This window comes from Panulirus ornatus, chromosome 11 (genome assembly GCF_036320965.1).
Source record: "Panulirus ornatus isolate Po-2019 chromosome 11, ASM3632096v1, whole genome shotgun sequence".
Taxonomy (NCBI): Eukaryota; Metazoa; Arthropoda; class Malacostraca; order Decapoda; family Palinuridae; genus Panulirus; species Panulirus ornatus.
The window spans coordinates 3,765,769-3,779,466 of record NC_092234.1 but is presented as its reverse complement, the minus strand read 5'-3'; the positions used below and the strand labels follow the sequence as shown (position 1 = coordinate 3,779,466).

The 13,698-nt window shown below is 40.3% G+C and overlaps 1 protein-coding gene across 4 annotated transcripts in view; it reads right to left on the bottom strand.

Moving 5' to 3' along the window:
- The window catches only part of LOC139751216 (uncharacterized), a 60,834-nt gene that overhangs the window by 43,153 nt on the left and 3,983 nt on the right, over positions 1-13,698 (bottom strand). For all 4 annotated transcript variants that reach the window (XM_071666410.1, XM_071666409.1, XM_071666408.1 and 1 more), the window contains one exon: positions 12,377-12,468. In XM_071666410.1, the coding sequence (XP_071522511.1) occupies positions 12,377-12,421 (45 nt within the window). In that variant the 5' untranslated portion in view covers positions 12,422-12,468. The remainder of the gene's footprint in view (positions 1-12,376; positions 12,469-13,698) is intronic.

Here is a 13,698-nt window from a genome sequence, read left to right as displayed (position 1 = left end):
GGGAAGTGAGTCAGTTGTTGTTCGCTGATGATACAGCGCTGGTGGCTGATTCATGTGAGAAACTGCAGAAGCTGGTGACTCAGTTTGGTAAAGTGTATGAAAGAAGAAAGTTAAGAGTAAATGTGAATAAGAGCAAGGTTATTAGGTACAGTAGGGTTGAGGGTCAAGTCAATTGGGAGGTGAGTTTGAATGGAGAAAAACTGGAGGAAGTGAAGTGTTTTAGATATCTGGGAGTGGATCTGGCAGCGGATGGAAACATGGAAGCGGAAGTGGATCATAGGGTGGGGGAGGGGGCGAAAATTCTGGGAGCCTTGAAAAATGTGTGGAAGTCGAGAACATTATCTCGGAAAGCAAAAATGGGTATGTTTGAAGGAATAGTGGTTCCAACAATGTTGTATGGTTGCGAGGCGTGGACTATGGATAGAGTTGTGCGCAGGAGGATGGATGTGCTGGAAATGAGATGTTTGAGGACAATGTGTGGTGTGAGGTGGTTTGATCGAGTAAGTAACGTAAGGGTAAGAGAGATGTGTGGAAATAAAAAGAGCGTGGTTGAGAGAGCAGAAGAGGGTGTTTTGAAATGGTTTGGTCACATGGAGAGAATGAGTGAGGAAAGATTGACCAAGAGGATATATGTGTCGGAGGTGGAGGGAACGAGGAGAAGAGGGAGACCAAATTGGAGGTGGAAAGATGGAGTGAAAAAGATTTTGTGTGATCGGGGCCTGAACATGCAGGAGGGTGAAAGGAGGGCAAGGAATAGAGTGAGTTGGAGCGATGTGGTATACCGGGGTTGACGTGCTGTCAGTGGATTGAATCAAGGCATGTGAAGCGTCTGGGGTAAACCATGGAAAGCTGTGTAGGTATGTATATTTGCGTGTGTGGACGTATGTATATACATGTGTATGGGGGTGGGTTGGGCCATTTCTTTCGTCTGTTTCCTTGCGCTACCTCGCAAACGCGGGAGACAGCGACAAAGCAAAAAAAAAAAAAAAAAAATAAGAAAGGAGATTTAATATCTGCCTTAAATTACTGTTCATGAGCCTCATTCTGGTTTTTGGCAGAGCAACAAAAAAATAACATATATAAGACAAAGTCTAAAATTTTCTGGTACATCATAATATAATGGATTATCAGCAAGGTCTCCACAACAAAAGATAATTTTACAAATTCATCAGAAATCTTCAGAGATATCAAACAAATGGGATTCAAAATTAACCTCTGATATACAGTTAATCATATTTTCAACAACCATTTAATGAAGTACCACACAAGACATTTATCATAAAACTCACATGCCATAGAAAACAAACACACAGATCAGTGGTTGCCTCTACAACATAAAGCAACACAAAGTTTTAATTAGTAAAGCCTTTGACAAGATGAATGATACAAGTTAGGTGCAACAGGGTTATTTCATGATCTACAAACTAGAAATGGGCTTCAATTATAAGATCTCAAAATTTGCAAATGCAGCAAAAACTGAAAGTAGAGCTATAAATGAGCACAAATCCCACCTTGAAGAAACCTATCTTATCAACAGAAGCTAAGAATATCGAATCCCTTTTCCTTTAGGAAGGACGGACTGCATGGGTGCTTGATATAAGTTTTCAGGATTCTAAATTAATTTGACAATGTAAATCATGAAACCTTTTTGAAATACAAGGCTGTAAAGTTATTAGAACAACTGACATGATACTTTGGTCAAAAAGATGTAGACTATTGTAATGCTGACAACCAACCAAAAAAGTCTCTTTCCAAGCAGAACTGTTAATATCAATATTATCTTCAATAAATGGTAGGGTAAATTTTTCATCAGTTCACATATTCATTGAATGAAAAATCTCTGACAAAATTATATATATACTACCACATTTTCTGTTACTTCTGTTATTGCTAATAACTAGGCCAACATAAAACAGTAAAAGTAGAAGCCATTGGGTATTCCTTTTCATTCTTTCCTATAAAATTTCACACTAATCTTACTTTAACAATATATGGCAATTTTTACATACATTTCCCTGCTAACTCTTTATGCCACAGAGAGGGGAGTGTGGGCAAAGACTCTTCTTGCTCTTCTATCCTAACATCATTTACATGCAATAGATATTTGTGGGAGTATGTGATAGAGTGTAAGAAAGTAAATTCTCGATTAACATGGGTAAAACTGAAAGTTGATGGAGAGAGATGGGTGATTATTGGTGCATATGCACCTGGGCATGAGAAGAAAGATCATGTGAGGCAAGTGTTTTGGGAGCAGCTGAATGAGTGTGTTAGTGGTTTTGATGCACGAGACCGGGTTATAGTGTTGGGTGATTTGAATGCAAAGGTGAGTAATGTGGCAGTTGAGGGAATAATTGGTATACATGGGGTGTTCAGTGTTGTAAATGGAAATGGTGAAGAGCTTGTAGATTTATGTGCTGAAAAAGGACTGATGATTGGGAATACCTGGTTTAAAAAGCGAGATATACTTAAGTATACTTATGTAAGTAGGAGAGATGGCCAGAGAGCGTTATTGGATTACGTGTTAATTGACAGGCGCGTGAAAGAGACACTTTTGGATGTTAATGTGCTGAGAGGTGCAACTGGAGGGATGTCTGATCATTATCTTGTGGAGGCTAAGGTGAAGATTTGTATGGGTTTCCAGAAAAAAAGGGTGAATGTTGGGGTGAAGAGGGTGGTGAAAGTAAGTGAGCTTGGGAAGGAGACTTGTGTGAGGAAGAACCAGGAGAGACTGAGTACAGAATGGAAAAAGGTGAGAACAATGGAAGTAAGGGGAGTGGGGGAGGAATGGGATGTATTTAGGGAATCAGTGATGGATTGCGCAAAAGATGCTTGTGGCATGAGAAGAGTGGGAGGTGGGTTGATTAGAAAGGGTAGTGAGTGGTGGGATGAAGAAGTAAGAGTATCAGTGAAAGAGAAGAGAGAGGCATTTGGACGATTTTTGCAGGGAAAAAATGAAATTGAGTGGGAGAAGTATAAAAGATAGAGACAGGAGGTCAAGAGAAAGGTGCAAGAGGTGAAAAAAAGGGCAAATGAGAGTTGGGGTGAGAGAGTATCATTAAATTTTAGGGAGAATAAAAAGATGTTCTGGAAGGAGGTAAATAAAGTGCGTAAGACAAGGGAGCAAATGGGAACTTCAGTGAAGGGCGCAAATGGGGAGGTGATAACAAGTAGTGGTGATGTGAGAAGGAGATGGAGTGAGTATTTTGAAGGTTTGTTGAATGTGTTTGATGATAGAGTGGCAGATATAGGGTGTTTTGGTCGAGGTGGTGTGCAAAGTGCGAGGGTTAGGGAAAATGATTTGGTAAACAGAGAAGAGGTAGTAAAAGCTTTGCGGAAGATGAAAGCCGGCAAGGCAGCAGGTTTGGATGGTATTGCAGTGGAATTTATTAAAAAAGGGGGTGACTGTATTGTTGACTGGTTGGTAAGGTTATTTAATGTATGTATGACTCATGGTGAGGTGCCTGAGGATTGGCGGAATGCGTGCATAGTGCCATTGTACAAAGGCAAAGGGGATAAGAGTGAGTGCTCAAATTACAGAGGTATAAGTTTGTTGAGTATTCCTGGTAAATTATATGGGAGGGTATTGATTGAGAGGGTGAAGGCATGTACAGAGCATCAGATTGGGGAAGAGCAGTGTGGTTTCAGAAGTGGTAGAGGATGTGTGGATCAGGTGTTTGCTTTGAAGAATGTATGTGAGAAATACTTAGAAAAGCAAATGGATTTGTATGTAGCATTTATGGATCTGGAGAAGGCATATGATAGAGTTGATAGAGATGCTCTGTGGAAGGTATTAAGAATATATGGTGTGGGAGGCAAGTTGTTAGAAGCAGTGAAAAGTTTTTATCGAGGATGTAAGGCATGTGTTCGTGTAGGAAGAGAGGAAAGTGATTGATTCTCAGTGAATGTAGGTTTGCGGCAGGGGTGTGTGATGTCTCCATGGTTGTTTAATTTGTTTATGGATGGGGTTGTTAGGGAGGTGAATGCAAGAGTTTTGGAAAGAGGGGCAAGGATGAAGTCTGTTGGGGATGAGAGAGCTTGGGAAGTGAGTCAGTTGTTGTTCGCTGATGATACAGCGCTGGTGGCTGATTCATGTGAGAAACTGCAGAAGCTGGTGACTCAGTTTGGTAAAGTGTATGAAAGAAGAAAGTTAAGAGTAAATGTGAATAAGAGCAAGGTTATTAGGTACAGTAGGGTTGAGGGTCAAGTCAATTGGGAGGTGAGTTTGAATGGAGAAAAACTGGAGGAAGTGAAGTGTTTTAGATATCTGGGAGTGGATCTGGCAGCGGATGGAAACATGGAAGCGGAAGTGGATCATAGGGTGGGGGAGGGGGCGAAAATTCTGGGAGCCTTGAAAAATGTGTGGAAGTCGAGAACATTATCTCGGAAAGCAAAAATGGGTATGTTTGAAGGAATAGTGGTTCCAACAATGTTGTATGGTTGCGAGGCGTGGACTATGGATAGAGTTGTGCGCAGGAGGATGGATGTGCTGGAAATGAGATGTTTGAGGACAATGTGTGGTGTGAGGTGGTTTGATCGAGTAAGTAACGTAAGGGTAAGAGAGATGTGTGGAAATAAAAAGAGCGTGGTTGAGAGAGCAGAAGAGGGTGTTTTGAAATGGTTTGGTCACATGGAGAGAATGAGTGAGGAAAGATTGACCAAGAGGATATATGTGTCGGAGGTGGAGGGAACGAGGAGAAGAGGGAGACCAAATTGGAGGTGGAAAGATGGAGTGAAAAAGATTTTGTGTGATCGGGGCCTGAACATGCAGGAGGGTGAAAGGAGGGCAAGGAATAGAGTGAGTTGGAGCGATGTGGTATACCGGGGTTGACGTGCTGTCAGTGGATTGAATCAAGGCATGTGAAGCGTCTGGGGTAAACCATGGAAAGCTGTGTAGGTATGTATATTTGCGTGTGTGGACGTATGTATATACATGTGTATGGGGGTGGGTTGGGCCATTTCTTTCGTCTGTTTCCTTGCGCTACCTCGCAAACGCGGGAGACAGCGACAAAGCAAAAAAAAAAAAAAAAAAATAAGAAAGGAGATTTAATATCTGCCTTAAATTACTGTTCATGAGCCTCATTCTGGTTTTTGGCAGAGCAACAAAAAAATAACATATATAAGACAAAGTCTAAAATTTTCTGGTACATCATAATATAATGGATTATCAGCAAGGTCTCCACAACAAAAGATAATTTTACAAATTCATCAGAAATCTTCAGAGATATCAAACAAATGGGATTCAAAATTAACCTCTGATATACAGTTAATCATATTTTCAACAACCATTTAATGAAGTACCACACAAGACATTTATCATAAAACTCACATGCCATAGAAAACAAACACACAGATCAGTGGTTGCCTCTACAACATAAAGCAACACAAAGTTTTAATTAGTAAAGCCTTTGACAAGATGAATGATACAAGTTAGGTGCAACAGGGTTATTTCATGATCTACAAACTAGAAATGGGCTTCAATTATAAGATCTCAAAATTTGCAAATGCAGCAAAAACTGAAAGTAGAGCTATAAATGAGCACAAATCCCACCTTGAAGAAACCTATCTTATCAACAGAAGCTAAGAATATCGAATCCCTTTTCCTTTAGGAAGGACGGACTGCATGGGTGCTTGATATAAGTTTTCAGGATTCTAAATTAATTTGACAATGTAAATCATGAAACCTTTTTGAAATACAAGGCTGTAAAGTTATTAGAACAACTGACATGATACTTTGGTCAAAAAGATGTAGACTATTGTAATGCTGACAACCAACCAAAAAAGTCTCTTTCCAAGCAGAACTGTTAATATCAATATTATCTTCAATAAATGGTAGGGTAAATTTTTCATCAGTTCACATATTCATTGAATGAAAAATCTCTGACAAAATTATATATATACTACCACATTTTCTGTTACTTCTGTTATTGCTAATAACTAGGCCAACATAAAACAGTAAAAGTAGAAGCCATTGGGTATTCCTTTTCATTCTTTCCTATAAAATTTCACACTAATCTTACTTTAACAATATATGGCAATTTTTACATACATTTCCCTGCTAACTCTTTATGCCACAGAGAGGGGAGTGTGGGCAAAGACTCTTCTTGCTCTTCTATCCTAACATCATTTACATGCAATAGATATTTGTGGGAGTATGTGATAGAGTGTAAGAAAGTAAATTCTCGATTAACATGGGTAAAACTGAAAGTTGATGGAGAGAGGTGGGTGATTATTGGTGCATATGCACCTGGGCATGAGAAGAAAGATCAAGAAAGGCAAGTGTTTTGGGAGCAGCTGAATGAGTGTGTTAGTGGTTTTGATGCACGAGACAGGTCATAGTGATGGGTGATTTGAATGCAAAGGTGAGTAATGTGGCAGTTGAGGGAATAATTGGTATACATGGGGTGTTCAGTGTTGTAAATGGAAATGGTGAAGAGCTTGTAGATTTATGTGCTGAAAAAGGACTGATGATTGGGAATACCTGGTTTAAAAAGCGAGATATACATAAGTATACTTATGTAAGTAGGAGAGATGGCCAGAGAGTGTTATTGGATTACGTGTTAATTGACAGGCGTGCGAAAGAGAGACTTTTGGATGTTAATGTGCTGAGAGGTGCAACTGGAAGGATGTCTGATCATTATCTTGTGGAGGCTAAGGTGAAGATTTGTATGGGTTTTCAGAAAAGAAGAGTGAATGTTGGGGTGAAGAGGGTGGTGAGAGTAAGTGAGCTTGAGAAGGAGACCTGTGTGAGGAAGTACCAGGAGAGACTGAGTACAGAATGGAAAAAGGTGAGAACAATGGAAGTAAGGGGAGTGGGGGAGGAATGGGATGTATTTAGGGAATCAGTGATGGATTGCGCAAAAGATGCTTGTGGCATGAGAAGAGTGGGAGGTGGGTTGATTAGAAAGGGTAGTGAGTGGTGGGATGAAGAAGTAAGAGTATTAGTGAAAGAGAAGAGAGAGGCATTTGGACGATTTTTGCAGGGAAAAAATGCAATTGAGTGGGAGATGTATAAAAGAAAGAGACAGGAGGTCAAGAGAAAGGTGCAAGAGGTGAAAAAAAGGGCAAATGAGAGTTGGGGTGAGAGAGTATCATTAAATTTTAGGGAGAATAAAAAGATGTTCTGGAAGGAGGTAAATAAAGTGCGTAAGACAAGGGAGCAAATGGGAACTTCGGTGAAGGGCGCAAGTGGGGAGGTGATAACAAGCAGTGGTGATGTGAGAAGGAGATGGAGTGAGTATTTTGAAGGTTCGTTGAATGTGTTTGATGATAGAGTGGCAGATATAGGGTGTTTTGGTCGAGGTGGTGTGCAAAGTGAGAGGGTTAGGGAAAATGATTTGGTAAACAGAGAAGAGGTAGTGAAAGCTTTGCGGAAGATGAAAGCCGGCAAGGCAGCAGGTTTGGATGGTATTGCAGTGGAATTTATTAAAAAAGGGGGTGACTGTATTGTTGACTGGTTGGTAAGGTTATTTAATGTATGTATGACTCATGGTGAGGTGCCTGAGGATTGGCGGAATGCGTGCATAGTGCCATTGTACAAAGGCAAAGGGGATAAGAGTGAGTGCTCAAATTACAGAGGTATAAGTTTGTTGAGTATTCCTGGTAAATTATATGGGAGGGTATTGATTGAGAGGGTGAAGGCATGTACAGAGCATCAGATTGGGGAAGAGCAGTGTGGTTTCAGAAGTGGTAGAGGATGTGTGGATCAGGTGTTTGCTTTGAAGAATGTATGTGAGAAATACTTAGAAAAGCAAATGGATTTGTATGTAGCATTTATGGATCTGGAGATGGCATATGATAGAGTTGATAGAGATACTCTGTGGAAGGTATTAAGAATATATGGTGTGGGAGGAAAGTTGTTAGAAGCAGTGAAAAGTTTTTATCGAGGATGTAAGGCATGTGTACGTGTAGGAAGAGAGGAAAGTGATTGGTTCTCAGTGAATGTAGGTTTGCGGCAGGGGTGTGTGATGTCTCCATGGTTGTTTAATTTGTTTATGGATGGGGTTGTTAGGGAGGTAAATGCAAGAGTTTTGGAAAGAGGGGCAAGTATGAAGTCTGTTGGGGATGAGAGAGCTTGGGAAGTGAGTCAGTTGTTGTTCGCTGATGATACAGCGCTGGTGGCTGATTCATGTGAGAAACTGCAGAAGCTGGTGACTGAGTTTGGAAAAGTGTGTGGAAGAAGAAAGTTAAGAGTAAATGTGAATAAGAGCAAGGTTATTAGGTACAGTAGGGTTGAGGGTCAAGTCAATTGGGAGGTGAGTTTGAATGGAGAAAAACTGGAGGAAGTGAAGTGTTTTAGATATCTGGGAGTGGATCTGGCAGCGGATGGAACCATGGAAGCGGAAGTGGATCATAGGGTGGGGGAGGGGGCGAAAATCCTGGGGGCCTTGAAGAATGTGTGGAAGTCGAGAACATTATCTCGGAAAGCAAAAATGGGTATGTTTGAAAGAATAGTGGTTCCAACAATGTTGTATGGTTGCGAGGCGTGGGCTATGGATAGAGTTGTGCGCAGGAGGATGGATGTGCTGGAAATGAGATGTTTGAGGACAATGTGTGGTGTGAGGTGGTTTGATCGAGTGAGTAACGTAAGGGTAAGAGAGATGTGTGGAAATAAAAAGATCGTGGTTGAGAGAGCAGAAGAGGGTGTTTTGAAGTGGTTTGGGCACATGGAGAGGATGAGTGAGGAAAGATTGACCAAGAGGATATATGTGTCGGAGGTGGAGGGAACAAGGAGAAGAGGGAGACCAAATTGGAGGTGGAAAAATGGAGTGAAAAAGATTTTGTGTGATCGGGGCCTGAACATGCAGGAGGGTGAAAGGAGGGCAAGGAATAGAGTGAACTGGAGCGATGTGGTATACCGGAGTTGACGTGCTGTCAGTGGATTGAAGCAGGGCATGTGAAGCGTCTGGGGTAAACCATGGAAAGCTGTGTAGGTATGTATATTTGCGTGTGTGGACGTATGTATATACATGTGTATGGGGGGGGGGGCCATTTCTTTCATCTGTTTCCTTGCGCTACCTCGCAAACGCGGGAGACAGCGACAAAGTATAATAATAATAAAAAAAAATAAATTAGAATATAGGCACATAACTTTGTCACGGGCAACAGGCCTTCTGTTATTTTTTTTCAATATACTCCTATGAACCCTCCTTCAGTTCAATATAATGAACAAGATATCCATCCTCCATCCTGTGAGTCTTTGTATGTGTACCTCATCCTCTGTCTGTCCTTTGTATGCGTACCTAATCCTCTGTCTGTCCTTTGTATGTGTAACTCATCCTCTGTCTGGAATACTGTGCTATGTACTCCTTCACAATATCAACTTGTTCTTTTCTGTATCATAAAATGCCTACTAAATCACCTTCAAAACCTTTCTCCACCTGTCTGTCTAGTTCAGCTTCTGATATCAGATGAAGTCACCAATATATCCTTCCTTTCACCTGTCTGTTTTATCTCCATTCTTTGGATTAAATGTATTTTCCCCCTTTACTCCATTTCTAACCTCTCTGCCTTTGGTAAACTAAGAAACCTTACCTACCAGAGCAATATTCAATTACATTACTGTTACAGTACTTCCATTATGGTATTTGCCTTCCTGCACATACTTTCCCTACTCACATTACAACCAATGAAAGATAACTTGGATTATAAAAATTATAAATTATGGAAATGGTGAAGAGCTTGTAGATTTATGTGCTGAAAAAGGACTGGTGATTGGGAATACCTGGTTTAAAAAGCGAGATATACATAAGTATATGTATGTAAGTAGGAGAGATGGCCAGAGAGCGTTATTGGATTACGTGTTAATTGATAGGCGCGCGAAAGAGAGACTTTTGGATGTAAATGTGCTGAGAGGTGCAACTGGAGGGATGTCTGATAATTATCTTGTGGAGGCTAAGGTGAAGATTTGTATGGGTTTTCAGAAAAGAAGAGTGAATGTTGGGGTGAAGAGGGTGGTGAGAGTAAGTGAGCTTGGGAAGGAGACTTATGTGAGGAAGTACAAGGAGAGACTGAGTACAGAATGGAAAAAGGTGAGAACAATAGAAGTAAGGGGAGTGGGGGAGGAATGGGATGTAATATGGGAATCAGTGATGGATTGAGCAAAAGATGCTTGTGGCATGAGAAGAGTGGGAGGTGGGTTGATTAGAAAGGGTAGTGAGTGGTGGGATGAAGAAGTAAGATTATTAGTGAAAGAGAAGAGAGAGGCATTTGGACGATTTTTGCAGGGAAAAAATGAAATTGAGTGGGAGATGTATAAAAGAAAGAGACAGGTCAAGAGAAAGGTGCAAGTGGTGAAAAAGAGGGCAAATGAGAGTTGGGGTGAGAGAGTATCATTAAATTTTAGGGAGAATAAAAAGATGTTCTGGAAGGAGGTAAATAAAGTGCGTAAGACAAGGGAGCAAATGGGAACTTCAGTGAAGGGCGCTAATGGAGAGGTGGTAACAAGTAGTGGTGATGTGAGAAGATGGAGTGAGTATTTTGAAGGTTTGTTGAATGTGTTTGATGATAGAGTGGCAGATATAGGGTGTCTTGGTCGAGGTGGTGTGCAAAGTGAGAGGGTTGGGGAAAATGATTTGGTAAACAGAGAAGAGGTAGTAAAAGCTTTGTGGAAGATGAAAGCCGGCAAGGCAGCAGGTTTGGATGGTATTGCAGTGGAATTTATTAAAAAAGGGGGTGACTGTATTGTTGACTGGTTGGTAAGGTTATTTAATGTATGTATGACTCATGGTGAGGTGCCTGAGGATTGGCGGAATGCGTGCATAGTGCCATTGTACAAAGACAAAGGGGATAAGAGTGAGTGCTCAAATTACAGAGGTATAAGTTTGTTGAGTATTCCTGGTAAATTATATGGGAGGGTATTGATTGAGAGGGTGAAGGCATGTACATAGCATCAGATTGGGGAAGAGCAGTGTGGTTTCAGAAGTGGTAGAGGATGTGTGGATCAGGTGTTTGCTTTGAAGAATGTATGTGAAAAATACTTAGAAAAGCAAATGGATTTGTATGTAGCATTTATGGATCTGGAGAAGGCATATGATAGAGTTGATAGAGATGCTCTGTGGAAGGTATTAAGAATATATGGTGTGGGTGGCAAGTTGTTGGAAGCAGTGAAAAGTTTTTATCGAGAATGTAAGGCATGTGTACGTGTAGGAAGAGAGGAAAGTGATTGGTTCTCAGTGAATGTAGGTTTGCGGCAGGTGTGTGTGATGTCTCCATGGTTGTTTAATTTGTTTATGGATGGGGTTGTTAGGGAGGTGAATGCAAGAGTTTTGGAAAGAGGGGCAAGAATGAAGTCTGTTGTGGATGAGAGACCTTGGGAAGTGAGTCAGTTGTTGTTCGCTGATGATACAGCGCTGGTGGCTGATTCATGTGAGAAACTGCAGAAGCTGGTGACTCAGTTTGGTAAAGTGTGTGAAAGAAGAAAGTTAAGAGTAAATGTAAATAAGAGCAAGGTTATTAGGTACAGTAGGGTTGAGGGTCAAGTCAATTGGGAGGTGAGTTTGAATGGAGAAAAACTGGAGGAAGTAAAGTGTTTTAGATATCTGGGAGTGGATCTGGCAGCCAATGGAACCATGGAAGCGGAAGTGAATCATAGGGTGGGGGAGGGGGCGAAAATTCTGGGAGCCTTGAAGAATGTGTGGAAGTCGAAAACATTATCTCGGAAAGCAAAAATGGGTATGTTTGAAGGAATAGTGGTTCCAACAATGTTGTATGGTTGCGAGGCGTGGGCTATGGATAGAGTTGTGCGCAGGAGGGTGGATGTGCTGGAAATGAGATGTTTGAGGACAATGTGTGGTGTGAGGTGGTTTGATCGAGTAAGTAACGTAAGGGTAAGAGAGATGTGTGGAAATAAAAAGAGCGTGGTTGAGAGAGCAGAAGAGGGTGTTTTGAAATGTGTCGGAGGTGGAGGGAACGAGAAGTGGGAGACCAAATTGGAGGTGGAAGATGGAGTGAAAAAGATTTTGAGTGATCAGGGCCTGAACATGCAGGAGGCTGAAAGGCGGGCAAGGAATAGAGTGAATTGGATCGATGTGGTATACTGGGGTTGACGTGCTGTCAGTGGATTGAATCAGGGCATGTGAAGCGTCTGGGGTAAACCATGGAAAGCTGTGTAGGTATGTATATTTGCGTGTGTGGACGTGTATGTATATACATGTGTATGGGGGTGGGTTGGGCCATTTCTTTCGTCTGTTTCCTTGCGCTACCTCGCAAACGTGGGAGACAGCGAAAAAAAAAAATAAAAAAAATATAAAAATATACATAGATATATGTACATATTTTCTCGTGAAATCTTAAACCATAACTGGATAACTGAGGGTCATACTTAACCTAGAATACAGAAAAGCAGAGATCATCATACCTACCAGAGTATTGTACTTACAATTGGGGTGAGAATGGTGCGGCCCCTAATACGGATTAATGACATTTTGAACAAAGTTCTCCTTCATCCCTGACTTGCATTACTCAACGTATCTACAATATCAAAGACACAAAAAAGAAATTGATATTATCAAAAGGAACTGATGAGTTTTGTGCATTATTCAAAATGAAGAATGCACTTCTTTACAAACCTAATAAAAAAATGCATGTATGACCATAAGCTGATAGTTCTTTTTCAGCTTCCCTTGCTCTTAATGATTATTTCCCTCCTCAAGCCAATGCACAAGTCAATACACAAAATAACTTCACAAAGACAACAATTGTTATCCATTTTCACATCTTCTAATTCCTTCAACCCACTCTTCTTTTCTATTTATGTATTTAACCCAGTAAAAGTTAACTTGGTAGAACCTAGACCAATCATCAGATACAATCAGGACTTCTTAACTAAGCACAGCCCAACACCCATCAAACTAAATAAAGCCCAAAATCTAGCGACAACTTCATCTTTAAAACTAATCCTGATCTTGCTTTACTTCCCATCCTTGAAAGTAACATAGATAACAAAACTTAAGCTTGCTGAGTTTATGCACTCTTCAGTTTTCAAATCCTTAGTAGACGGTCATCAGCTGCAGATGCAGCATATGCCCCCACACTAAGATTCTGCCAATCTTATCCATATACATGAACTAAAGTTGTTTTTTTCATTTACTTTATATAAAGCCAAAATAAAACATAGCACATGAAAAAAAAGCAACAGTAAAATCATTCTAATCTTAGATATAATAATCTTAATCTAACTGATTCATTTATGCAGAACAGTTTCATACTCTCTATATATCATGTAAATAGCTCCGCAAAATGTAGACACTGCACACAGCTAAATACTCAATAATATAAAGGGTAATAATGAAGTCTTTGCAGTATAGATAATGGAAGTGGTTCTGTATCATAATACACAGATATGTGAAGTGTAAAATATAATACAGCACACATAGTAACTGTAAGTCTGAACAACAAAGGTGTTCATGAACAAGGTAAAACTCATATCTACATACAGTATCAAACTGGAATAAACTACAAAAACTTATACATACTATCAAAACATTCATTAACAAAATTATCAGATAAAACAGGGGTGTGAAACCTGACAATATGATAGCAAAGTAATCCCTTTCACTGCATAGAAATGACTTATCAAATTACAAAATACATGGTTTCAAAGCTGAAAATAAAATTTCTAGTCGAGACAATGCTCTGCAAAATGAAAGATTCTCTAGGGTATTCCCTCGAAAATCCAAGGTTAGGACCTTCTATCCCTCA